Source organism: Fringilla coelebs, assembly GCF_963513975.1.
Source record: "Fringilla coelebs genome assembly, chromosome: 1".
Lineage (NCBI taxonomy): Eukaryota > Metazoa > Chordata > Aves > Passeriformes > Fringillidae > Fringilla > Fringilla coelebs.
This window is the reverse complement of record NC_140028.1, coordinates 140,116,925-140,144,714: the sequence shown is the minus strand read 5'-3', so window position 1 is coordinate 140,144,714 and position 27,790 is coordinate 140,116,925. Positions and strand designations below refer to the sequence as shown.

The following is a 27,790-nucleotide window of genomic DNA, read 5'->3' as shown; positions in this document are numbered from 1 at the left end:
TGAGAAAACTTCAGTGTGTCACAATGCCTTGAAACTGAAATGATATCTTTATGGAAAAGATTATAATTGGTAGCGGGTCTCACACAGCCAAATCACAGCTCTAATCCAATCACTAAACTGCCATATGCTCTGTTCTAAGCCATCAGCCAGTTCCCTACCACGACTCTCCAGAAATAACTGTGGTTTGCAATTGCCCAGCTGGCCATTTAAAATATTCTACAAAGGTTTGGTGCCACCCATTTGGTGGAAAAGGACATCATATCATTGTAGTCCTTGCAAATTCATCCCATTTTTATTTCTGAGACCAAATGGTGAAAAGAAGTAATAAAGGCAGTCACAGAACTATGAAAAAAGGTGAACAACTGCAAAGTACCATTACAGATATTTATAGAAAGCACAAATGGAACTGAGAGAAAAGTCACATCTCCAGGTCTGCCCCCTAAATTACTCTTTTTAAGACAAATACCTATAATCCATGTCAAATGTACTCCAACTGTCAGGCAACATTGACTTTCCAGTCTAAAACTGGGATCAGCATTCATTCATTGCCCAAACAGAAGTCCAAGAGGAATCAGCACATACAGACTCTTTGAATGTCCTCCTCCCTTGTGATTTAAAAAGAATTCCCCTCAATGCCCACTTCAATTGTTCTCTTTTCATTAAGTGCATATCCCATCACGTGTTGTACATTGGACCACAGTCAAAATATAAGAACAGCCTAAAATGAGGGCTCAGAATACCCTTATCCCACCAGTACCCAGAGCACAGGTTCCTCTTGGCCTCCTCCAGAGTGCACCCTTTTGTGTTTTCCTTTCCTTTTAAACAAGTATCTGATTTTTTATACATCAATTGAAATATACTTTTGAAATATTTTATCAGCATTCAAAAGTAAAAATATCCTAGTGAAAGGAAATCAAACTTCCACCATTCCTCCAAACACACACAAAACAAAATTCTCTGCAAACCAAATAATTTTCACAATACAGCTCAGCAGTGCTCTCTCTTTACCTAAGTGCTGAAAATGTGACCGAAGAATACAGTAAGAACTCAGGAACATTCAGTTGGATTAATTAAATCCTTATTTTCCATAAGGAGAATTTATTCCTACATACTTCAAATTTCCATTTGCTAATATCAAATCCCCTCAGTCACAGTATGAGCTCTTTAAGGTATTCCAAAAGCATGCTCCTCTGAACTTCTCAGAATAATTCAGCTTGTGTACTGTACATATTTACATATCACTGTATCTGATCTGTCGACAGCATGCAGACCCAGCATACTTGCAAATGCAAAATGAAACCACTACGGACACAGATGTAAATTAAAAGTGCCTTAAATGTGGCCTATTTGCAAAAAACTCAAAGTCATGCCAAGGCAAAGCAGAAAACTTGGACCATTCTGCTCTTTAGGTCCAGTTCATAGGATTGTTTTCACAGAACAAAAGAACAAAGCATAAATATTTAATTCTCCTGACATGCAAACACTGTATTGTTTTCCTGTTTGCATGGGTAACACTCCTGTTCACATTTTTATTTGCCATTCAATTAGTAGATTAACACAAGTACAACTTCCCACCTCTGCACTGAAGGAGATGTTAAAAAGGAGACAGGCATTTCTCAGTTTAAGCAAAGGTGGGAACACTCTGGGGTGAGAGACTTTTTTCAATAAGTCAGGTCACAGAATACAGTTATGCTGATCACTGGGGTTAGAACCACTAGTCACAAGCTTTAAATTAGCAAAACAATTCTTAAAACTAATTTTATTCTCATGGTATTATTTTATAAATAAATACTGTGAATTAGTATTTAATTGTTTCAACCTGAGGTTTTAATTTTCCACCTATCAGTATGGGAAATCTCTGGGCAGCTCTGGAGGCTATGTAAAAATTAAAATTTTAGTTTAATTATAACTCGGTTTTGCTGTAATAGTGGAGGCTTTAATTGAAATATTTTAATTAAGTGCTTGAAGCCACACAATGCTGGCTTTTTGCTGCAGAATAGCTTATCTCAGAGACTGGAGTTTCACATTTACTCAGCTCCTGCACTGAACACAGACTGCTGTGGAACTAAGTGTTACTGCTGCTTTTACCTGGTTAATGCATGCACCAAGACAAACAGTGGGTGCATTCAACCACGCATGTCGGACCACTTTAATAATGTGGGCAGTAAAAAAGGGTCCTTACAACTGTTTAAAAATAATTAGAGTGAGTGAAAGAAAGATAAAACTGCAGCATCTTGTTCAAAATGTCCCTGATCCCCACACTCCTTGCCTTCTGGCAGCCCTCCCAGGAGGAACAAGTGGCAGACAGGGCTATCAGATTGCTCTCTGACGGACAGCCAGACTATGGCAAAACACAAGCTCCAGCAGGGAATGCTGATCTCTCCTTCTCCAGACAGGATATCAAAACTGGAAGCACTTGCAAGGTTCATAAACAGCAGGATCAACATTATTAAGTTTTCAGGAGTGTGGGAAGGGGGAAAGGGCTGCTTGCTTTTTCACAGATTAGTTTCCACACATGAGTATTTCAAAATCAGCACAATCTGTGTCTGGGGCCCCTCCTGCCAACACAAACGAAGAAAGAAATGGGATCTAGAAGTACAGAGGAAACTGAGAACAGCAACAGCAGAACTTCACACTTGTAAAACACTATGTATAACCTCTGAAGGTTTCTGGAAAGGGGGGTCAGGAAAGTGCTATTATCCTGACAACACAGGCAAGAATAGCAGAATGGTAAACACTGATCACCTGCACCAAAGCTATCCATAAACATCTGCATGGCTGCTCTGAGAACTAGGCTAGAATACATTTCCCTTTTACCATTGCACTGGGTAAAAAAACCCCACCCAAGTCACCTAAGTTTTCAAGCACTAACAACTATGGAAACAGCTCCTGCAATATAACAAATTAACTAAAAACATTTATACTTCAAAAGAGTTACTTGCAAGGAAACCACACAAGAGGCAAGGAAGTAGTTATATAAGGCTTGTGGGAAAGAACTTCCTCTGCATTGCAGTAACAGAAAGGTAATGCTATTTAAAAAAGGGGAAAAAAGCCCCCTGTCTTTCTACTAAACAGTGCCCTCACTAATTAAATAACTTAAGATTGAACAACAGATAAATACAACAAGGTATTTGACAGTGGGTTAATTAAATTACAGAAGAACATATTGATTCACACAATATATCTTGTCTCCAGCAGAAAACACTTATAAAGAAAAGGAAGAAGGACAAGCACTTAGTGCAATTATATAAAAGAGTCAAAATGCCATTTCAGAAAACAAATATTGGTTGTCAAGCAACTAGGTAGAGTAAAACTACAAAATGGAAGGGTGGAGTACTGGGGGGTGTTTCTTGCCCCATTTCTCTCATATTCCTGTTCTTTACCAGCTATTACAACTCATTCTGACTGTCTGAAGGAGAAAAGCCTGCCAAATAATCTTAGAAGCCAAGGGAAATAGATCAACAGAGGAAATGGGTAGGCCTGGGCTTCAAAATTCACCTTCTCCAATTTCCCCTTCGTTCATCTAAAATGCATAACTAAGCTGTCATGAAACCACATGTTGTAGTGGCAAAAAACCATTTTGTTATTTTAAAATCTCTAAGTGAAGAACATGGCCAAAATTGTGACTGAAAGCTGAAGAGATTTGTCAGAACTGGCAGGATATAAATTTCAAGAAAATTAAGAAATTCCCAGCTGATAGAGATCACTTTAGCTCTTTTAATCCACATTGCAATGCTGATCCACACCAGCTGAAACTTTGAACCTTCTTTTGTGTTGTGCTATTTTTAAGCAGCTAAACTTCAGACTTGAGTACAATTGTTCAATCCCATGACAAGCATAGTGGAAGCAGAAGGGAGCCAACATGTCCCAGTCACTCACTGAATCCTTCATGTGCCAGCCAATTCTCATTAGTGCTATCAAATCACCCCCAGCTGTTCCCAAGTCTCTCTGGGGAGCTACAGTGAGACACCGCACACCCCCCAAAAGTTGAAGACTTTCTGCTTTTAACATTCCCTCACGTTGGACCACCTATGCCACCTACATTTTCTGAGTCACCATGGTGGCCTGTAACACTCTCACTCTGTGAAGGCAGGACCCCAGGTTTTGTGTCATGTTACCCAATCTTTTCTTCCTCCCTTGCTCTACCCATGAAATGAACTGCGGCATCTCTTCCCATCAAGAAATTTCCTCTGTCTCCATAGTGAGAAAAAATTCCCTGGCGGCACCTAGATCTATTAAATCATACAAACACAACTTTTGAGAACAAAACTGGGTCTGTCAGATGGCTGATGTCATCCTTCAGACACTCACCAGGGTGACAATGGCACATTCAGCAGTCAGTTGAGCAGCACTGAACAACGTCCGGACAAAGCGGTAAATCTGTTTCTGCTCCGGGTCATGTTTGTCATAGTCTGGTGGCACTTCGGATTTCTAAGGAAGAAATACTTCCAAATAGGTGACTGAAACAAAACGAAGCAGACAGAAAAAAAAGACAGTTCACATGAAAGGGAAGGAGAGGCAGATGAACTTACCGAAAGGGGATGAAGGTTTTCATCAAAAATATCTAAGAGCATTCTTCCGTCTGTGTCCCTAAAAGTATTAAAACCAAAGCACTGTCATTATCTGAACACAACAGCACACAACCCTCACAGACACGAGTGCACCATTCAAACTCCAACACTCCCCATGCTGTGGGGTGCTTAGAGACACTGATGAAATGTGATTTTCAAATAGAGGTTGGACATACTCTGCCATAAGGCCCTTGTATAACAAGAAATTCATATTACAAAACATGCTAAAACACTCAGCTTTCTGTGGCCAAGATAAAAAACTATTGTGCTCTTCACTGTGAGGCTTAAGTACTACTACAAACTTGATAAAACCAGCCCAGCTTTTCTCCTTTTCTCTTTTCCTTTTTCTCCTTTTCTCCTTCTTTTAACTTACTCATGTCCACCCCTGCAATCTCTCAACTCCTCTTCCTCCTTTATTATCAACATTGTAAATACTAATAGGCAATGCTATTTTTACAGTAATCTTTTAGTTAACACATACAAACTTCACTTTTAATTTATCTAAAAAACCCTATTGTACTAATGAATTCTGAAAGCCAAAAGAAGGACATACAAACAAAAACTCAGACAAAATAATATTCCTATTCACTGGTTTTATTAGATGCTTCCCTGAAATTCCTGTAGCTCAATATCAGCATGCACATTGATGCAACTTCACAAGCCTAACATCCAGGATGCAATATAAGATTTTTGCTGTATGTAACTTTGGCAAGGACACTAACAGACACAAAACCAAGAAGTGTAACTGTACCAGAACTGGCACTTTCTGGACAGATGCATCCCTGTGACCTACTTATTACAGTTCCATCTTTATTTTTAGCATCCCTGGTACTCTGATCATACAGTTCTTAACAAACAAACCACTGAATATATTTTCTCTCTTTACTTAGCAGCACGTGTCTCTCAGAGCATGCAAACCACAAGTTTTACAGTGGACTCATGTCTGCAAAATACATTTATTAACTCAATATCTGAAGGTGACTTTTTCCACTAAAATGGAGGCTAACACTGGAAAGAAACACATTTTTAATATAAAAAGTACATCTAAAATAAAACAAACAACCAACAAAACAACACAACAAAATAAAAAATTAAATAAAACCAAAACCTGGAATTGGGTGACTGGGGTCATTACTAGAAATTTCTTATTAGCATGGAGTCTAGGCCAGACTCTTTCAACCCTACCTAAAAAACCAGTATCTTAATGCTGAAGTAGTCTCCCTGAAATGATTGGTGTGCTACAGCAAACTATGGCACTTCACAATGCAAATCATTTCCTATTTTATTTCTTCAGGTTGTAGCTGCTGTATGCTATGAAGTCACACCTGACTGCCCTCAAAAATGTGTTTTAAAAAAAACTTGAGAGGTTTTTGTCTTCACTACAACTCACATTGTATTCTTTCAAAAATGGACCATCTACTGATTATTGCAGCATTCTTTATGGTGAGTTTGCTGGGTTTATTTTATTTCTTTAGCAAATTCACCAATGCTTGTGCATTCCTTCAAAAACAAAATGGGTGTAGTATTTTAATCCCTTGTTGAGTAGCTAAGACAACAAAACATGAAAACTGATCAGTATAACCATGATAGGAGACACTGGGAAAGGGAGGAATGATGACTGGAATGCTACAATCAAATGAAATGTGAGAAACATGAAGAAATACTATATTTCATGCATAGCTTCTCAAAAAAATTAGATTGGCGAGGGTTTGAAACATTAGGAAGCATTTTTGGTTTAAGTCTCCTATGCAGGAGAACAGGACCAACTAAATACTGTCTAAAATGAATTGTTCTCTGGAAAAGGAGAGGCTTGACTCATTTTCTGTCAAAATGAAGCCTGAGTCAAAGAGTCACAGTGGTTTCATACTTCCCATCCCCCTTAATGAACCAAAATCTCCCACATACATCAACAGCTTCCTTTTCTCCTATAATAGCAAAAAACAGACCATAAGTTTTGCTCTTGCTGTTTCAGCAACAAGCACAACTGAGTGATGTTATCACATTGTCCCTCCATTCCCAAATCAGCAAGAACCCAAGACCAAACAGTTGTTTCACATCCCTCATTCCAGTTTCTAATTGACCCACGTGAGCCTGGCTCCAGCATCACTGCTGGGACTCTGTCCCAAGTGCAGGCACAGCACTTCCCCACCCCAGGCACATTCCAGGGAAAGCACCAGCAAGCAGTTTCCTGAATCAATCACCTCTCCATCCAAAAAGTGAAAGGACAGATAGCAAATTTCCTAAGAAAGTAACAGTCAGAATGCATTCATTTTCAAGATGCTGACACAGTACTCTATTTTATAAAGGTCTGGTCTCTCTCTCTACCAGTTGTAGGTCAAATTTGCATCAGGCTCTGCAAGCCAACAAATGGGCATAATTTACTGCAGACAGGGATCAGCTCCATGGCAATCAGCAGAGATGGCCACATCTGGCACACTGTGGCTCTGGATACCCCTGGCTCTGGGTTCTTCCTGCTCACTTAAGAATTCTTACTGAGGTCTCTTACCTCTTCTAGTCTCTAATGTGCCTGATTCTCTCAAGCCTTTTGCTCAGCTGCCATGGTACTTAGCAGAACACTTAATAATTGATTTCCACAAAACTTTGGAGTCTGATTATCTTTGAGATCTCTATTATTTAGTCAAGCATAGCAAAAACTGACTAGCTAACCAAATTAATCCAGAGACCATGGAAAAAAGGGGGAAAAGGAACCACAGACGGATAAATAAGTAATCCAAGCATGACCACTCATGCCTTATTTCCTGGTAAATGAGATTAAAAGTTTGAGAGAAGATTTCACTCCAACTTTTGCTTTATATATTGCCATGTTTCAGTCCAAGGCACACTGAGGTCTTAGAAAGTCTTCTAAGAGCTTTCAGAGGGAATCAAGCCCTAAGCCCTTCTGCACATGTAAAGGTTCCTCTTGAGATGCCAGCCTTGTTTCAAGAAGTGTGATGGGGTCCAGTGACCTGAACCATGGTCCTGAATGACGTACCAGCTGAACTTTAAGCTCATGACTAAGTCCTTTTGTTCTAGCTGGACTTATAGTCCAGAAGAAAAATTGTCTAAGTGGCTTGATTTATCAAGATCTAAGCCAAATTCTCTGAAAAGGCCAATTGAAAAACCATGGACACAAAAGTAACTTGAATTATTTATACAACCTCTCCTAAGAAATGTCAGGAAATACTATTTTAGGATACTGTGACGTATCATGAGGACAGAGAATTTAAGATACAAAAGCACAATTCAGCATGAAGAAAACTCATGCATGTGCCAAGTCACTTTTTAGAGAACCTTTTTTCTATTCAGTTTCAATCAACTTGACTGAGCAGAGATCTAAAACATACTACACCAGGAGAGATAAGCCAGGACCTGCTCTGTTTCTGAGGCATCTTGAATAACATCCATTCACAATGCCACTCTTACTATATAATTCATGGCTTTAATTTCAAAATCCTAACTGATCTCTGATAGACACAGTAAACTTTACAAAGGTGCAGCTAAAAATACAAAACTGAAAGATACTATTCAGATTTTTCTACAAGTAAGCGCAACATTCGCAACAATGCAGAAGTGCCCCACACATATAAAACTGAACACTGAATGATCAGAGCTTTTCCATGTTGAGCTGTAGTTCCTTTTTTTATGGCACTTAATCCTCCAATTTCAATTTTTCTATGTAAAATAATACATATATAAAATGAGTGTGTTTCTTATTGCTAGCCTGGAAGTTAAGAAAATGAGTACCCAAAAACATTTTGAAAGAAACTAAGCATGGATTTTTAGGGTTCAAGCAGTTCATTTGTTTCAATGAAAGATATTTTCAGTACAAGATTCCACTATTCACATACCTGTTTTTGATGTGGTAATATATTGCAAGAGCTACACTGTAAAGAAAAATATAGAGTTAATATCTCAGGACTGCCATATTATATTTCCTGTCATATTGCATGCAAATTTAAAACCTAGCACAAAGCACAACAAACAGTATATGGTTGACAGCCCATTTTCTTTTGCTCGCTCTTAGATATCAGGAAAACTGCTGTAAACAGACAATTTTGTAATATTTGTTTTGTACATTCCAGGTACATCATTTTTACTAGTAATTAAGTAATTTACTTCATATTACCATCATATTCATATTATCTTCTTATTTCATGTATCAAGTTGCACATACTTTCCATTTAATGCCCTACTCCACTAAACCCAATGGTTCAACCTGTACTGACTTCCAAGGCTGAAGACAAAGCACCACAGCCATTTGACATTCTCTTGAGTTTTGCTGTCAGGTTAACACAAAATGTTTTAATCACCATTGGCTTATGATTGCATATTCAAATCTATTGCTTGTGTCTGTCTTTATACAGCTGCTCAAACAGCAATGCCACTCAAATACCCCTCTCCTACAGTTTTATGGCATCAAGTTACTTATTTTAACACAGGAAAGACAACTCCCTGAATAGCTAACTGCATTATGCATTTCCCCTACTCTCAACCACACACCAAAGCACCCCTGCTTATATTCTGCACACAGACAAAAAGTGTCCTTATATTCACAGAAAGTTAAGATTTTGATTACATACACAACTAACTGATCTCATTTTGCTCTCATGAGAGGGAACCAAATTAAAGCATGGATTCTTATGATTATCCTACAGTTTCCAATCCCAGCTCATGCTTTACTCACAATATATTTTTACTGAAGATGAAGCCGAGCCAGCACTTTTCTCTACCTATTGCAGCAGCATAAAACCAATCTAAGCTAAAGGGGAAAGAGGATGGAGGAGGGAATTCACTGATTCTCTTTGTAGACAGTTTGTTTCATCAGCAATTTACTGTAAGATGTTTATGTCTTATACTGATGCAAAATTCCCCCCTTTTCCCTAAAACACCTTGTAAGGGTCAATTGGTTACTGTCTGATTTTATTTCAGAATTTTTACCTGAAGACTGAGATACTGCATGTTAGGAAAAGAAAATGTCTGAGCTAAAACTCTAGCAGAATTTTATACTATTTCAGGTTAGACTGATTATTTTTTTTTGAATAGCCATGTAGTAGAAAATATTTTTCTCCGTTAAAAGAAAATATATTTTACTAAATTTTTATGAGCTTTTATCTACCTGTATTAGAAGTTCATAGATAATGCATGCTTTTTAAATTTGGCTTTTTTCTACAAACACATATTTAAGGACTCAAGAGATAGAGTGTACCACGGACATCTAAAGACCACAGCTGTTACTGAACACAAGAAAAATCCACATTTATGAATGAATTTGATTTGACAGAAAGATATTCCCAAAATGAATTAATCCTAAAATTTAATTTTAAATTATGCCCCTAGGAACACACTTGCAGCTGTAGTTCACTTAATGAAAGCAGATGCAAGATGCACAGCTCTGCTTGGTGCCCATATGGTTGCCTTTGTAACAAAATGTCAAATTAAGTTTAGAAAATATTTACTATTTAGAAATCTGTATCAGAATCTGAAGTCTCTCAGGGCTGCAAGAAAGTAACTCATCCAAGTTTCATTCTACCTCTCATACACTTGTTCAGCTGGCACTAAGGGTGCAGAAATGATGATTATGGAGCTTTCCATCACCCTACTCCAGCCACCCCGACTGCTGCAGATGCTGCAGCGGATACAGTCATATTTTAAACACACCAGTGCATAACATGACCTGGAAGAGATGAGCAAAATGCCTCCCTCTTAGATTTATCTATGTGCAATAGTTCTTTTACTGCAGTACTACAAAAGCAGTAATTCTACATCTCCTCGCCCTTCAACCTGCCAAATGTGCAGTGGACAGAAGATGCAGAGACTTTGTGCCAGAGTTCAGTTTCTCACCCTCTGCAGACCCTTTCCAAGCCCTCTGAGCCCTTGCAGCTCCCAACCCTTCCCATGCTGGCAGCCTGGCCTGAGCCCTGCACAACTCCTGCCCCATCCCAGCACTGGCTCTTACAGCTCTTCTGCTCCGCACAACTCTGCCCCCACCATGCACCTGAGTCTCTCCCAGACAAACCACCCTTTTCCCCACTATCAGCTCGTCCTTCTGTGTCCTGAAAATGCTTCTTGGCTGCTGCACCTGAACCCATCTCTTCTTCCCACGAGCCACAGCAGTTCTAATGCAAAAAGAGACCCCAAACCCACCCAAAAGGCCGCACTTGTTCTGCACGCAAAGGATTTTAGAGCAAAAGAGTATGAGATTCAAGGAGGGAAAAACCTCAAATACCTCAGAAATGCAAAATCTTTTTCAAGTGTTAATCAGAACTATTTTTAAGTTATTAGTGACAGAAACCTGAAGAAAAGCAAGACTATATTCGAGGCAGAAAGAGCTGACGAGGAATCAGGCATCAATTTAAGTACAAAACCTTTTTCCTCTCCCCTCTTTTCCCTTTAACAGAAGAATTAAGGACTAACTTCGTGACCAACACAACAAACTCCTTTAGATGTGTTAGTCTAAATAGATTTGTCTCTCATGTAACACTTCTGCAGCAGAGATACTGTCTAAATAAATTTTTGCATTGGTGTACACCAAGGTAACCAACCTACAGCCAACTCAAGAGAGGCTATCAGCAACCATTAACAAAGAGCACAAAATGCCTGAGCATTTGGTCTCTATTTTCCCCTTACTGTACAAAATGTAAAGAAAAATACTCTACAAATATCAACTTCATTTCTCTCCAAAAGTAAAAAGGCACCAGTGAAATTTAAAATGGTCATCTGAGACATCACCCAGTAAATCTGGAGAATGACTGATTAAATAAATTTATTACTTCAAAAACTAAAAGCTTTGAAGCTTGCTTAGTAGTGGTTCAGAAATACATATACATAAATACAGACATTAAATATAAGTGCTAGTAAAACTAAATAAATTGTAAAACCCACCATTTGATGGTATACTTGAGGTTTGGTTGACTGACCGTGCTGTCATCCAGGAAAATAGTGGAGCAGGAACTGTACTTCCTTCTCAACTGCCCAGGAGGATGCTATGAAAAACATGCAAAAGAACAATGGCAATTATGTAATACCAAAGCATTTTTGAGGGGAAATGCAAGAATTTAAAAAATACAAATTTCTGTCTCTCACAATGATGCACACAGTAATGTGATCACACTTGGAAGCAGTTCAGAAAGTTGAGAAATAAACAGTGCAAAAGTCACAAAAATCCCTGCCTGAGACATGCTAATGCTTTCAAGTCCCAAATCCCCTATGTCCCTCCTTCCCCAAAACCATGCAAAAACTTTTCTGCAGGCTTACTGAAATACATACATACACTTGGAAAGCAAAGATGAATGAGACCTCTATTTTTTCCCTCATTCCAAAAGAGTAAATGGAAGAGTGAAAAAAAAATTGTGTTGTCAGTTTAGCAAAGATAAAACCATGCTTGCAGAAAAAAATATTTAAAACCCTAAAAAAAAGCTCCTAACAGAATGAAGGGAAAGAGGTCTTTACAGTAGAACTACAAAATTAATAAGAAGAATCCATTAAAAATAATTTATCAATAATAGATTGTTATCAGAATGGAAGAAAACTGATCAAAGAACAGAAGAAAAGAGTATAAGCAAATAAAAAAAACCCCATACCTTAACAGAAAAGGTTTTCAACATATTTCAATCCTTTTCCTGCACTACCATAGAAAAACACTGGAAATAGCTCAGCTAATAGCTCTCACAGTCCTTAACCCTCTTTGATTCTATCTTCACTTATTCCATCTACACTAGCAAATAACTTCACCAAGAACCTATGTCAGGAAAGTGAAGATCAGTCAAATTAGACATTTAACTCACAACAGTTAAAATTGAGTTGGCATATCAACATGGAAATTTTAATTCATCTTACAATTAATGTAGCTTCCAGTGTTTCAGTGGAGGGACCCATGTCAATCCCATCAGCAGAATTCAGAGGTATTTACCAGCTCAGAGCAACTGAGTACCCAGGATACAGTCCTGTGACTCCTACCTCAGTACATCTTCCCCCAAAACAGATATTATTACAAGTGCCAGCATCCATCAGCTCATCAATGCTCAGCTTTCCATAGGCAGCTGACTTCTTAACAGCATTCCCTACACAGACAGACTCCTGGTAAAACGTACACACATTTAAATCATATTTCTGTATTTCACAGCTATGAGTGAAAAACCACACAGGCTCCTGTTAATTGGAAAAAAACCCAGCATTTTCTGAAACTGCCACAATTGTAGAAACATCATGTTCAAATTATCTGACAGCTTATCAACAAGTTCTATCAAGGTCCTTCACTTGACCAATAAAATTGTTGGCCGAACTGCTTTTCTTAGAAGTGAAAAAGTCTACCAAGAAAATGAAAAGAGCCCCTTTTCAAAAATCCTTCAGGACTCTGGAAAGGTACTTTGTAATGCTTTGAAAGCTGACTATCTACCTTCCAAGCTATTGTATGTTAGGCAAGAAAAACTACAAGTGCTGTGAATATTAATGTCATAAAATTTATTATCTAGCATTGATGCACACAGAGAGAATTACTAGGGGACTGGTGATTCATAGCTCTTATTCTACCACAGTTGAATTTAAGTATCTGCATTAATCTGTTGAGTACCTTCCACAGGCATGATAAAGGCAAAGCTACTTAAAAACAACAAAAATGAGACCCTAGTGGCTGGGGAAAAAAGGGAGATGTACACACATCTCAGCATTGTTATTAAAAAAAAAGCAACACATGGAAAGATTTCTTTCTACATAGTAAGTGTCAACATGCTTTCAATGTTTAGATAAAATTTAAGATAAATATACCAGATTCCTTCAAGGCAAGAACAATTAAAAAACAAAAGATAACTCCATAGCAACCCCACTATCAGATTTAAATTTTCCTATGCAAACAGCATTTTAACATTTGACACAAGTCAATAACTAGAGCAATGCACCTTATTTCTGAAACTTCCACATCATAGAATTCTTCCTGGATTTTCAGCCCACATCACACTTCATTAGGCTTGGAACTTGTCACACCTCAGGAACATACATGGTGTCTTATGCCTCACTTCCTGTTCACAACAACTTGGCAGGAAGGAGCACTTCTGCCAGTCAGAAGAATGGTGTATAAAGTATATACCAAGTATAAAGCTACACCCTTGGGTAAATACACACACCTGTGCCATGTGAGTAACTGACCTGTCAGGAGATCAGCATTCCCAGTTTCTACTCTGATGTCCAACTGCAGCCATATAATGTAGCAGGTAACAGATTTTCTGCCTTTTCCAATTGCTGCCTATGGAAAGCACCCTCAGTTCCATATTTTATCTTGACTAAGCTGGGTTCCACAGTTCACTCAGACAGACTTTTCCAAGCCCCCATAAAACGCTGCACAGGAACCTTCTCCATCTTTGCAAAGGACAAAAGAGGTTACTGAGCATCAGCTCAGCATTCAGCACTGTCCTACACACAAACTCCCTTCTGTGTCCATTTTAATGGGATAGGTCCATGACCAAAATTGTACAGGAGCTTAACACCTTTGTATTTGAAATCCATCACAGCTGACCACAAAAATGCTCCCATTTAGACAAGTCAAAGAGGCTCTAATTAAGAAAAAAACAAAAGAGCTGAGAAATACTATAGAGCTTTTGGAGAAATTAGCCAAATCATGAGATCCTTCTGTGGTTCTACCCCACCATAAGGCTGGCACAGGGAAAAGGACAGAGTGGTACACCTCCTTCTGTAAATCTTCATATGCAAAAACCAGCATAGGACACATGTGAAGCCTTGACAACCTCTGCTATTACAAATATTTACTCATTCAAAGCACCTCACTGATATGAAGTGGGACTCCCTTTACATGTATTTTCAGTAGCCACAGAACTATTTCTGTAGCCAAGATGAGATTGCCTAGATGTCACGCCTGTCAACTTCAGCAAGACTTCCAACTTCATCTCACATAAAATTCTCAAAGGACAAACCAAGGAAAACATGGTAGAAAAAAAACTACTTGGAAAACTATATTCTGGTCAGCCAGGGATCACTTTCTAATTGGAAGGTTGAAGTTAGGGACATCGCACAGAGATACCAGTCAACTCCACATAAAATACTGAGCAACAACTTGGATCACAGCATCAAAGTATTTTTTATTGAATTTGAAGCTGCCATTAACTTGCAGAGGACATTTTTCTTGGAAAAAAAGCAATATATCAATAGAACTCATAGAGTTACCATGTATGCAACAGAGTAGAGCACCCATCTACTCTACTTGGCTGGAATTTTATGTCCAGGTTTGGGCACTGTATTTCAAGAATAATAAATTTATTTCAGAGAGTCTGGAGGACAGAGAAGCAACATCAGTCAGAGATTTGAAAAACCTGATTTACAAGGGACAGCTGGCAGGTTGGAAAGGTTTTCTCCAGGAACAAAGCAAAATTAATGGCCTTAAAGTCATGTTGAAGGAAGTAACAAAGAAGAGGACTTGGTTCTCCATGACCCTTGTGGATGGGATAAGAAAGAGCAGGCTTATATTAAACTATGGAAAATTAAGATTGTACATGAAAGTGTGAGAGGTGTTTTTGCCATCACCTCTTAAGTCAGCACCTTCTTCTAATAGCAGGGATATCTTAAATGACTTGAGCAGTGATAGAACCTCCATCACTGAAAGTTGTAAAGAAGAGATAAAACAAACACAGGCCAGGAATAGCTTCGACACAGGCTTCTGCTTCTAGACCAGAAACCAGACTGAACAAGCTCTTGAGATGAACTCTGGACCAATCTTCTAACATTTGGTGGAGAGGATTTGCAGCTCTTTACTCCAGAAGCCGTTGCTATTTTTCTCATTTGAATCAAAGACATCCACTAAGAAATGCTGACATTCGTTATTCACAATGAATACAGAATAGAAATTCCACAAAACACCTTTCTTAACAGAAAAAGATATAGAATAGAAAACTCTGCTTTATAACTTAAGTTTTTTAATGTGTCACACAAAAAGCCCTAAGATCAAGGTTCAGTTTCCGATAACCCAGGTGTTCCTAGCTCTCAAGACTAGCAATTTTTTCCCCTTGCACAGCAAGTACTAAGCAAATTTCACTGCTTTATTTTCTTCCAGCTTCATCCTGACACTTTCCAATTTTACAAATCCTGTGTGTTTTAAGATGTTTGAACTACAGGATTTTACTTGAAGTTGACATAAAAACATTTTATCACAAATCTAATGGCTTGGTGTGCCATCAAAATCATATAAACACTGCAGAATTGCTTCTGGTACCTGCTTTGAAAGGGATCACAATGAATTCCTAACTTGTTCACAATGAGAATGTACAAAAGAGTTCATTTCTCTCAGGAAGCATCACTTAGAAATGAAATCTAAATTTGTGGGCAAAGAACAAATTATTAAAATTTCTTTTGTTAAAGTAGGCCCTTCAGAGGGGTTTTGTGTAGAAACATTAATGGATGATGCACACTGCCCAAAACCCACACTCAGAACTGACCTGAAGGGCCAGCTCTGGCCTCTTCAGCAGCACTAGGGTGGCTCTCTGCCCTGATGCTCAGCAGGATTCATCTGTTTGGGCACAACACTCCCCTAATGAAGCTATACAGCTTTTGTACCAGCGCTGGCCCTCAGCCAGTCCGCTTCCAGTTTGGCAAAGCGGCTCCAGCCTTTTCCAGTGTTCTTTTGCACTTGTCCATCAAAAGATAATTTGGAGCTTCTGTGCTACATAATGACAGCGGTCTCTCTGCTTCCTGTGAACCAGGTTTAAGTTAGTGCATGATTTTATAAGCTCCTATTAAATAAGACTTTCCCCCCTGGAAAAACTGAGGCTTGCTTGCACCCATCTGTGCAGGCATGCCCATCGGCTTCCAGGCAGTAGAGACTGGCCAAGATGTTAAAAGGCAAAACTGGCACATAAAAGTGCACATAAAACCAAATTACAACAGTAAGCAAAAATACTAGGTCTGCTTCTGACTTGGAAAAGGGAGGTTCCTATCTTGAGGATCTTCTGTTGCTTCAGGACATGATTTTGTTTTGACAACATTTTTCACAGAGAAACATGATTTTACAGGTCAACAAATTGCTTCCCAAATCAAGCAAACCATGCAACACAACTCTCTGTATGGCTCTGCAAAGCTCTGCACTTATTTTCATCTTGCATAATGCCAATACAGCAAAACTGTCTACCTTTGGTGCATTCACCAGAACAAAAGTAACAGGAAACTGCACCATTGTATGTTCATCTTCCTCTGCCAAAAACTACAATTAAAAAAAAAAATCCAGTCCAACTACTCTTAAGTAATACCCCTTGTTCCTCATGATTCAACTTTGTCCTCAGCTGATGTTTCACCAATGTTTGATAACGTCCAAAACTAGCCTAGCTTAGACTAGATCTGTACTTGTAAGTTTTTGGCTCTCAAAGCTCATCTTACTCATGTCAACTATAGAAAATGATGTCAGCAGACCACTGAGCTCCTGAGGGGCTCAGCAACCACCAGTCAAACTCCTCTGTAGCACAGGCAGACCCTATTTAACCACTGATAAAGCACCCTGCTTTACAAACATGAAAGATTAAATATTTCTTTGACTGTTAAAATCAGCTCAAAGGCTTATATTTACAAAGCGTGTAATTGCTACTGTTGTGCAATTTCACCAGAGGGACTTTATTACATTCCCAGCAAAGCAAGTATTACATAGCCCCTTGTAAAAGAGCTGTTCTGCATGTTCTCATTCCAACTCAAAAGTTAGCTTTTGTTTCTCCCCATTAAAAAGTTTATCACTTCATATAACCTAGTGCCTTGAGGCTGACAGAAGAGGTAAAATTCTTCACCCTAGAAGACAGGAAAAGAAGCTAACTAGAAGACTTTAGAAAAACACATTTCAAACAGTAAATATAGGTAAGCCATTAAAGAAAACCTGTTAATTTTAACTTACTAGATGCCTGGAAAGAATCTTAAGCTGCATCTATTGGGAATGGCATCAGAGTAGAGAATCTGCAAAATGGACCAGGTGGCCTATAAAGGCCCCCTCTAGACCTGCTTTTTTGGGATTGTGCAATGGAGAGGAGCAAAGGCCACGTTAAGCAATCTCTAGAACTTCAAGAGCACCTGAGAAGCCTCTAATCTATCTTCCAATTTATTTTGTTCTTCTCTTCAAGTAAGGAATGTCAATTAAAATATCTTAAGGAATTTGGACAGCAATTATAAGCCTTTACAACAGCCAGCCTCAGGCAGTCCACTTGAAAACAACACTTCACGTTTTATGCTGTGCGTTGCTTTCACAGATTAAACTACTTTTCAAACTATGTTCCATTTCAGCATGTATCTTATTTACTCATAAATCACTACTTGAGAGTGTTTGATTATCAGACACATGTCCAGTAGTTTTAAAACAGGGAACCAGAACAGCCTCTTTATTCAATCTGACAAGAAAATTTGGGAGCTACATAAGAATAAGCGCCATACATCATTCCAAACATGCAAAAAGGCTCATAGAAATTGTTCTTGCCTCAACATGAACAGCAAAAGACCCAACTGTTCTCTGCAAGTCCTCAGTACTCTGTCTGGGGAGAAGCTTCCCCTGATGTGAATCACACAGGGTCACTTAGAAAGACCAGGGTTGTGACATGAGTGTTGCCCAGTAACTTTTCCCCAGGATGATGAAAAAAAAAAAATCTGGTCTACACACAGATATTAGCTTTTCTACTTGGAATGATAAAAACAGGATTAGTTTGCTGGAATTTAACATCCAGTTGCCAGGTAGCAGACAGTGGAAGCCATGTCCAGATCCCTAAAAAAGACAATTATGAAAGGATGCTGTTGCTGAAGGCTGGTAAAGTCCCCAGAATAAAAAATATGCAAAGGTGAGACATTACTTCCTTTTATTTTCTTTCCCCTTTCCTACCCTTTATCTTTCTTCAGAAATACAGAAATATATCTGAAAAATATCCCTTTTTTTAAAGTGGTATCCCTTATTTTTAAGGGATATTTCTGCTCATAGATTCATTTTTTGTGTATCTTGCCTAGAAGAGAAGTAATTACTTGGGCTAACAGAACATCTTCTCCCTGTCTGAAAGGGAAAATTTTTAGAAAAACTAGAAAGAGAAAACAACCTTTTTTCTCCCCTCACCCTGCTCCTTTCCTCCACAAAAAACACAGTAAAAAGAACTACCTACCACAACAATAATAAAAGAGTCACTCTTTCTCCACCACCTCCTCTAAAAACACAAAACATGTCTGTCTTCCTGTTTGCTTTCCTTGTACAGGCAGAGACCCTGATGCAATCTCTCTTCTCGGAGAAAGGAAACGCCCCTATCTCAGTCTGCATCTTTATCCCTCTCAGCAGCTTGACTAAGCAGATTAAAAGACATGTGCACACCAAGGCAGCATAAAAAACCCATAAAATAACAAAAAACAGTGACTGCCCGTGCAATGGAAAGAGACACAGAGTCTGCTGCAACTGCTTAGGAATTAAAACAGGCTGGAAGAAAGCAAACAGGTCAGGTACATTGGAGGTAGGGAACTTTCAGCATCATTCCCAACCTGTCATGTGTCTCCTTGGGCTCTGTGGGAAGACAGAGATGGCAGCTCCTCCATAGCACCCTGTCACTCCCTCCTTTCATTCTTTCCCCACCCCCAAAAAAAGAGCAGCTGCTGGATTCTTCCATCACACCTACTGACAAGGTGAATCTGAAACATGGCAACTGTCAGCTCTTGACAAAGTGTAACAAATCAAAGCAGGAGCCCACCATTTGTGTTTGGGGATCACAGGAAACTATTCAGGCAAATAAAATATCCTACACACAAAAGCAAGCGAGAAAGGAAAAGAACAGTGGTATGATCATGCTTAGAAAGTGCATTTTTAAATGAGGAAGAGTCAATACTAGTTTTTTTCATAAGTAATATTTCAAAACTACATTTGTATAAATTGCTGTTCTCATCTGTTACTACACAGAATCTGGCAAGCAGTTTAAAAAAAAACACCCAGCTTTTCTTGACACTTGTCTTTCTATCCAGCCCCCCATATGATTTGGGAGAAATTCAACTGTGCCTGCAAAATAACCAGTTATGCAGATACTGCACAAAAAGATAAAAATATTTTGTTGCTCATCTTGGTTATTTATCACAAAAGGAGGATAAGCATGAAAAACAATAACAAAAAAGATGACATCATGGAAAAACCACAAAAAAGAAAAGTGGTGCATTATGGTGAAGAGTTCTTTAAAAAAAAAAAAAGACAAAATAATAACACTACAGAATTTATATCCTCTGGAATGTTTCCTCCAGAGAGGATGTGGAGACCTAGCACTTCACATCAGCAGGGAAACAGATGAGTAGCAACAGCTCCTGTCAGCACACACTGACAAACAGTGGAAAAGAATTGATCAATCTATAGAGTAGATCATAAACCATTGTACCATGTAAATAAAAGCCATCATTTGTCACATACAACTGTTAAATCTAACTAACTCCTTCAATTTCTTCCAACAAGGTGGTCTAGAAAAATCATGATAGTTCCCTGCAGTCTGAAAATCTAAACAACAGTTTCCAGTTACAAGTCACATCTACCCCTTCAAAAATGATCACCCAGTTTCTACCTCAGGTTTGGGAGAAGACTGAAGATTTAGGAGGAGCTGAATGAATACTTATAGGTGTGCTGAAGGAACAACTTAAAATATTACAAGACATGTTTGAAAATACAGTTTTTATCTATGAGTATTGCCTAAAAAGCTTAACTGACCTGTAAAGACACAGACACGGTAAGGACTTCAGCCTCATAAAGGTTATTTTTAGCTTTGTAATTCAGAAGTACTTTATAAGTACAAAGACTTAAGGTAGCAGTAAACCACTGAGAGAAGTTTACACTACTGCAGCCTCAGCCAATATTTTGAATGGTACTTGGGGGAAAAAACAAAACAAATTAAAAAGAGGTACAGCACTTAGCACATCAACTGCATGTGCTGCTACACTGAGCTCCCAACAACACAACTCCTCAGTGATATGATCATCCTTCTCTTTTTTTGTGGTATGTCCAGCCTAACCTAAAAACATTTTAAGCAGAGTTTGCACTAGGGTGCTCCCAGCAGCATCTGTAAGAGTCACCTTTGTTAATCTACTGGAGGAATCAGAACTCACAACACAATTTCTACATATTAAATGGTTGGTACTGAGGACACATTATAAAGTTTACAGGACCCCAGTACACTGGCTTTCCAAGTAATTTTATAACAAGACAAACTACCCTCTATAAACAATGGGAATGCACTATAAACACTGCACTATAAACAATGGGAATGTTTTATAGGGGAATACAAGATGAGGACCAAGAACATCTGCTAACCTAGTGAGGGCAACTTTAAGGGTTTTGTAAGCCTCACAGTATCCCATGACTTCTCAGAATCTTAACTCTTAGGAAACTGAAAATCTCAGCTGGCTTTGAAAGCCATGCACTAGCTTCAGAAATACTCAGCACCAACCAGTTCTATCAACAAGAGAAGCAGTCCTGCCCTCTCACCCCACAGAGCAGTTCATTCCTGCCCTCCTGGCTCCCCTTTCTGCAGGTGTGAGCCCTGGAGTGAATCACAATTAGGAGCCCCTCTTTAGCATTCAGCTGAATCCACCCACATTTGTGCCCCGATCCAGTTTATCTGGAGCTAGACAAGCGTCCACTTCAGCACAAAGAGATGAAGTGCATACAAACCACATCTGTTTGTTCCAGCAGCTGTACTGTTATAAAAATGAAATGGAGAAAAACTTGAGAGCTTCTCCCCATTCACCTTAAAGGCAAACAGCATTTGGTAGAAAATCAGTTCTTTTTCTTCTCAGTTTTACTGAGGCATGACTGCACTTATTTCAGCACAAGGCTTCACACACTTGGAGCCAGACCGGTTCCAGGTGCTTCAGCAGTACAAACAATTCTAACTGAGGTAAAGAACCTGATCCTGTACCCAACGCAGGCTACAGGGTATTTGCTCTCAGCTCCACTGAGAATTTGATTCAAACAGAAGAGAACCGAATGAAAAAATGCCCAGGGTACATAAGCATATCAAGCCCCCCTCTTCATACTCAGCATGTAGCACATGTCAATTCACTTTACTTTGCATCAACACTTCAGAACAACTGTGTAAATATCCAATGCTGTAGTTCCCTGCCAATGCAAACTTGCATACCAATGTAATCTAAAGTTTCAAGAGCTTCTGTAGTAATTTTAAAAATCATACCAATGTGTGCAGCTCTTTTTCCCAGATAGCAGTTACCTATGTACACTGGTCGTGAGCATAACACTGTCTTCACACCAACATATTTGTTCCACTAACTCAATGGTCAAGGCCTACACTTCAGGATCCTGATGCGGAACAAACATGTGAAGCATCAGCACCCTCTCAGCAATGCAGAAATCACGTGTGATAACTCATTTATAATATAGACAACAAGGAGAAAGCTGCATAGCGAGGCATTTTCACTTACGTGGTTTATATAGAGACTCTTGCGTTTTTCTCTCACTGCAAAAACACAAAATATGATAGAAATATTACATGACTATTTTTCCCGATTAAGCTTCTTATACACCATTTATAATAAAAAGAACAGGAGGCTATCTATGTGCAACATTATAACTGCTCTTGCACTAACCAAGTATATTTATATAGCAAACACAGAAGAAACATATATCTGTATGCAAAGTGTGGTGATGGGTTAAAATTCTCATCCATTTGGATACTTCACCAGGTGCTGGTCCACATGGGCAAGCTAATATGCAGTAAGCTGCAGTCCAAGGTAGCAGTGGCTTGGCCATTCCCCCCCAGTTCTCTGTGTGGGTACTCCTGAGCCACCAGTGCCTTCATCCAAGGTACCTTGCTGCAAAGTGGCCTACACTACTTTGCAGGTATGAAAGCACCTAAACAGCTACACCACGGAGTTAGCAAATGCTCATCACAGCTTACTGTGCACTAACTCCCACAGAGAAGCCTTGTCCCGTACTGATTACACTGCTGTAATGACCAGGCACAAGCCTGAAACTATTATTTGTGTTGGATGTAACAATGAAAATCTATTTCCTTGGTGAGTATGAACCAGTCACCACAAGCAATGGTTGCAAGTCAAAGCCACAATTAGCCAAAACAGTCAGAAAGTAAAGAGCAACAAAAGGGAGATAGATGTATAACGTCTCAATTGTCAGGAAAATGCTTATTACAGCTGATTATACATACTCTATTTCATTTTTTTTAAAGCACTTCCCCAATTAACTCACCCCACAGAGAGCCTGCAGAGCTCTGTTCCAGTGAAAATACCACAGCATTTAGGATACAACTCTGGAGGCAACTACCACATAAATCAAACTTCAGGATTAAAATAATAATGGTTTCATGCTGTAGGTGATTAAATGCACTTTGGTGCATCATGATTTGAAAGCTATGCAAACCAAAGCACTTAGCAAAATAAGAGTGTTCACAATGGTGGGATAGCCTGTCCATTCCCTGTTGGATGAGAAGCCATTATCTGTGATTTATTATAAGCAAGCAATCTCACATAAACAAGGCTGTATGTGTGAATGCTGTGAAATAACTGTGTTTAATGCAGACATAAAATGAAAATAAAAAGATAAGAAAAAACTTGGAAAAATCCTTACATAATTTTCCTCCCAGGGAGCAGAAAGGAGAATCACACATGACAGATGTTAGCTATGTCACTTAGAATATGCTCAAATCCACAATTATGGACATTGTATAAGAAACAGAATTAAACAGGTACAGCAGAAAAATTCTGATGATCTAGTAACTTGTTAAACTGCTTGAAATCCTGCTAAAACACTGCACTACACTTAAGTTCCACACACTGCATTTATCACCAGCAAAACACATAAGACATCTACTGGGGAAAAACAAAATGATGGTAGGTACTTGTAAGAACAGCCAAAGTATTTGTGTAGTATCATATATTGCAATGTACAGGCAGAAAACAATTCTGATAAGCTGTGTGCAAACCTAATGTAGTAGTTAACTCAAAGTTAACACCTATTAACAGTGAAATTTTGAACACAGTTAAGTATTTAACAGTTTTAATCACAAATAATTATACCTCATTCGAAGTTCTTCAAATCCTACAAAGACAGCTGGCACATATACTCCAAATTCCATTTTAATGACCTTAATTCCCCTTAGTTTTTTTCTTCTGCATTTGTATCCTTTATTCAATTCCCCTTAAAGGTACAATTCTCTACTATCCAAAGCAAGACCATGACTCTCAGCTCAATCCCATTTGCTACTTCCAGTCTCCAGAAGAATATGTTAACATATTTATAGACACCCCTCCCTTTTGCCTCTCAAACACTTCTTGTGCACATCTTTGCAAGCACCATGCTGACCTCCTTTCCCTATCTCCCCAGATAACAGAAATTAGCCTGGCCTCTCAGGTGAGGCATTACAGGAAGGCAGCTGCTTCTTTCTGTGCTTCTGGCTCACTCTGCCATAGTGTAAGGCCCAGCTCTCTCCAGAACACATGCCAGTGGGGAGTCAGGCAGAGCAGAAACCCATTCTGATACAACCATGCTCTTTTGTAATCACAATCCCCATTTTAAACAAGAGGAAGCAAATTATTGCACAAGGCAAAATGACTGTAAAGAGGTAATTCCATCACTTGCCTTCAGTCAGTTTAAAAATGCTTTGCTGCTCACACAACTCAGTATGGTCTGCAGCAGGCCAGACCATCATGTTAGAATGAACCAGCATTTTGCAGCATAAACTCCTAACTGCAACCCCAGGATTTTGGGTTTCAGGCATGGGGTTTTGATGACATGAAGCCAAACAGATTTGAAGTCAGCTTCAACAATTCAACTTCTACTTTTTTTTTAAAAACATAAAACTTCAAAGTTGTACTCTTCAAGTGGAGCCTGAGATGGTGCCAAATTGTGTCTGTTTTCCTCATTCTGCAGTTCATGACCTATTCCCATTGCTGCAGAAACTTTCAACTGTTATTGCTGAGCTTTTGCAATAGGAGGAAAGTATCCTGAAATTAAAAGAGTGAGGAAATACACACAGAGGCATCTGTGTGCACATGCATGCATACATCTATTTTTCATTGTGCTGTTATAAAAAGTCTATAGAAATGGCACAGAGAGAGTTATTTTAATGTTAAACATATCAGGATCGAAAACATAATTCTTGAGGATTACAATTATAAGAACATATGTTTTGGAAGTTGGAATTACCAACCATTATCAGTAATTCATCTATTTTTGTTTAAATTAAGACTGGTCCCAGCTAACATTAAAGACTAAAAGCAGTTTACTGCACTTCTATCTGCCTACATAAATACAAATTGAAAATCGTTTTGTCTGAAGCCCATTGTTGAACTGATACTGCACAATTCAGCCAGTACATTGAATGTGTAAAACCCAGTCTAAGTTAGGAGAGGGGAGCAGCTAGAACCCACTGACAGGAAACACCTTTTCTAGCACCCTGGAGGAGCAAACATTGCCTTCCTGCTACCATGAAGAAAAGGCAGTTGCATTGTTGAAGTGCTATTTGGAAACCCTGGGTTAATCACACCCACACAATTAAATAGTGCTAAATAATAAAACCCACTAAATAATGGGTTTCCAGTCAACCACAGCTCATTGGCCAAGCTCAACAGATTAGGGAGAACTTGCATAAAGCACTCACAGAAGTTAAAAACATAACAGGCAATATTCTGTACCGGCTCCCTAAACAGGAAGAGCTCCACATATATGATTCAGTACCTAGAAAATCCCCAAAAGTGATGCAAACATTTAGAAAAGCTCATCTAGCTAGGAATCAAATTAATACTTATTGTGACATGAACTTTCCCAGATTCATTGAATGCTCAGGTAATTAAGGATTCATTCAGACTAGTGACTAAGAAGGGCAGGACAATTTACATGCTTAGCATGGCATCCAGGCTTCACAGAAGACAATTTGAGACCACGTAATAAACCCAGATGCCACATCCTGTCTCATTCTATTTGTTGCTCTTTGCTCACATGTTGATCACAAGCAGATCAAGCACAGCTTTGCCAGGAGAATGCTATTAGACTATCAGTGATGCTCAAAGAGCACAGGGCTACTAGAAGCCAAACATGGGCCTGTCTGAAGGTAACATTGCCAGGTCACTCTAGCACCTAGTGATGGACTTGGGCATTTCCCAGTGTAAAACTGTGAGATGTATGCTCACAGCCAGAGCCAGATCCTGGATGAAACCCTGACTCCTGATGGCACTTGACTCCCTGTGTATAATGTGCATTTTAACTGTCTTATCTATAGAAATATTTCAGCTTACAGTCAACAGGAAGGTTTACCAGCCCAATACTATTCAAGTCATGGAGCAGTTATTTGCCCAAGTTAGCTGTTTTCAACACAGCTGGCTCAGCTCTGCTCTTCTACTTCATATGAAGAAATCTTGGGTGTCTCCCAGATTCCACAGCAACCTGTCAGATTACAACCCTACATGCCCTAAAAAAAATCCCTCTATTTTCCTCTTAACAAGCACTTCATTGCATTTTGGTTAGGCAGCACCCTTGAACAGCGTGGTAACTCCTACAGCTCACTTGGTTCAACAAGGGGCCCAAAGTACAGCCAAGCAAAATGCTTAGTACTGGGAGCTGTCCCACCAGAACACAATGGATCTTGGCAACACATCATTAGATAAATGTTTGCAGAATCCTTTTATTTTTATACAAACAAAATTGCCTTTGTGTTTTTTCCAATGTATCAAGGGCAGCTGAACACATCTTACACTCCAATTGATAACACTTCTATAATATTTCACTAAATTCATTGTTCTTACTCAAAAATATGCTCTTCACGTTACTTCAACTAGAACAAAGCTTCACAGACCAACTCTAACATAGGTATAAAGATTTTTAGAAAATGCTTAAAATTAACTCCATATTGCCATAAATTAACTGCTCTTATTACAAGTAAGAATAATCATCTGGTCAGGTCAAAATTTCAGTTGTTGAACTGGGGTCTATTTTGTCCTTTCTTTCAACAAGCTGTAACAAGAAACAAGTAGCATCCATATGGGATTAGACAGTTTCAAAACACCGCAAATTCACTATAAAACAGACATCAATCCTCATAATACAACTATGGAAATATTACCATATTCATTTGCCAGACTACCAGATTAGTATGGTAAATGGCATCCAAACCCAAATAATGAGGCATTGAAAGAACCAGGGCTGAATTCAGAAGGAGAGTCTCAAGGTCAAAGGAGGTACTCACATAATCAACTCTTCAATTAGGGTCTAAATGTATATCCTCTTTGTTCTAGTCATGCTCAAAAACTAGCAAAAAATATACAGTAAGTGAAAACTACATTATTTTTCAAGTGATGTGTTTGACACTGCAATTTACTATGTAAATCAAAAGCAGCATTTATAGGCAGCAAAAAGGAGGACAAAGAAATCATGCTGAACAGTCAGAATTAAAATGCAGGAGCTGCTTTGAAAGTCCTGCTAGAAAATAATGTGTTTTGTATCCATTATTCATTTATTTCTAAACTAACATATCATACACGTCCAACAGGCAACAAAAGAGCCACAGTAAATGGCTTCTATTCTACTAACTATCAGGAGGCTTGTTTAACCAATATTAATTTTAGAGATCATTTTGTCTAGGTATTAAAAAAAAAACTAAACTCCAGAAAAAAATGATTATATAAAATCCATAACAAGAGAAGACTGGGTAGGATGGGAGTTACTTTGTTAAGAAAATCTAGTACTGAACTAATTTACAGTATAATCTATATCAGAGAAAAATATGGATGAAGCTTAATATAATTATATTTTTTAATATAATTATATTAAGCTTCATCCATATTTGTACTACTGATCGGACAAGACAATTAGCTAAAGGTGTGACTACTTAAAACTTTAACAGGATGCCTCTAAATGCCTCTTTTTGGGGAAGAGGGGGCCATTACTATTAAAGGACTATCATATGCATTCTAACAGAGAGCTTAGAGATAACTACTGTAATAAATTCAGTAACCTACCATCTGTTTGTGATTTACTGAGAAATATTGTACTGGCCCGTGGATGATCTGATGGGTTGAATTCCATGTTCAAATCTGGAAAGAAAGAACAGTACAAAAACCATTTATGATTATTCAACAGCAGACACAGATTTTCTCATTCTTTTTAGTAACACCAAGTTTACATACTTAAGCAGCTACTGTAAAACAGAATCCATCTTGAGGCCCACTTTTTTATCCTTCTTTGCACAAGTGGTTCTTTTTGGCACACAAATCATTTGCATCAA

The 27,790-nt window shown here is 38.6% G+C and overlaps 1 protein-coding gene across 1 annotated transcript in view; it reads right to left on the bottom strand.

Annotated features, from left to right (window-relative positions):
• The window catches only part of CCNY (cyclin Y), a 119,413-nt gene that overhangs the window by 18,372 nt on the left and 73,251 nt on the right, over positions 1-27,790 (bottom strand). Inside the window, exons 2-7 of the mRNA XM_084215332.1 lie at positions 27,525-27,599; positions 21,978-22,012; positions 11,454-11,554; positions 8,420-8,455; positions 4,533-4,590; positions 4,312-4,431 (exon numbers count right to left, since the gene is read on the bottom strand). Coding sequence (XP_084071458.1) covers positions 4,312-4,431; positions 4,533-4,590; positions 8,420-8,455; positions 11,454-11,554; positions 21,978-22,012; positions 27,525-27,599 — 425 coding nt within the window. The remainder of the gene's footprint in view (positions 1-4,311; positions 4,432-4,532; positions 4,591-8,419; positions 8,456-11,453; positions 11,555-21,977; positions 22,013-27,524; positions 27,600-27,790) is intronic.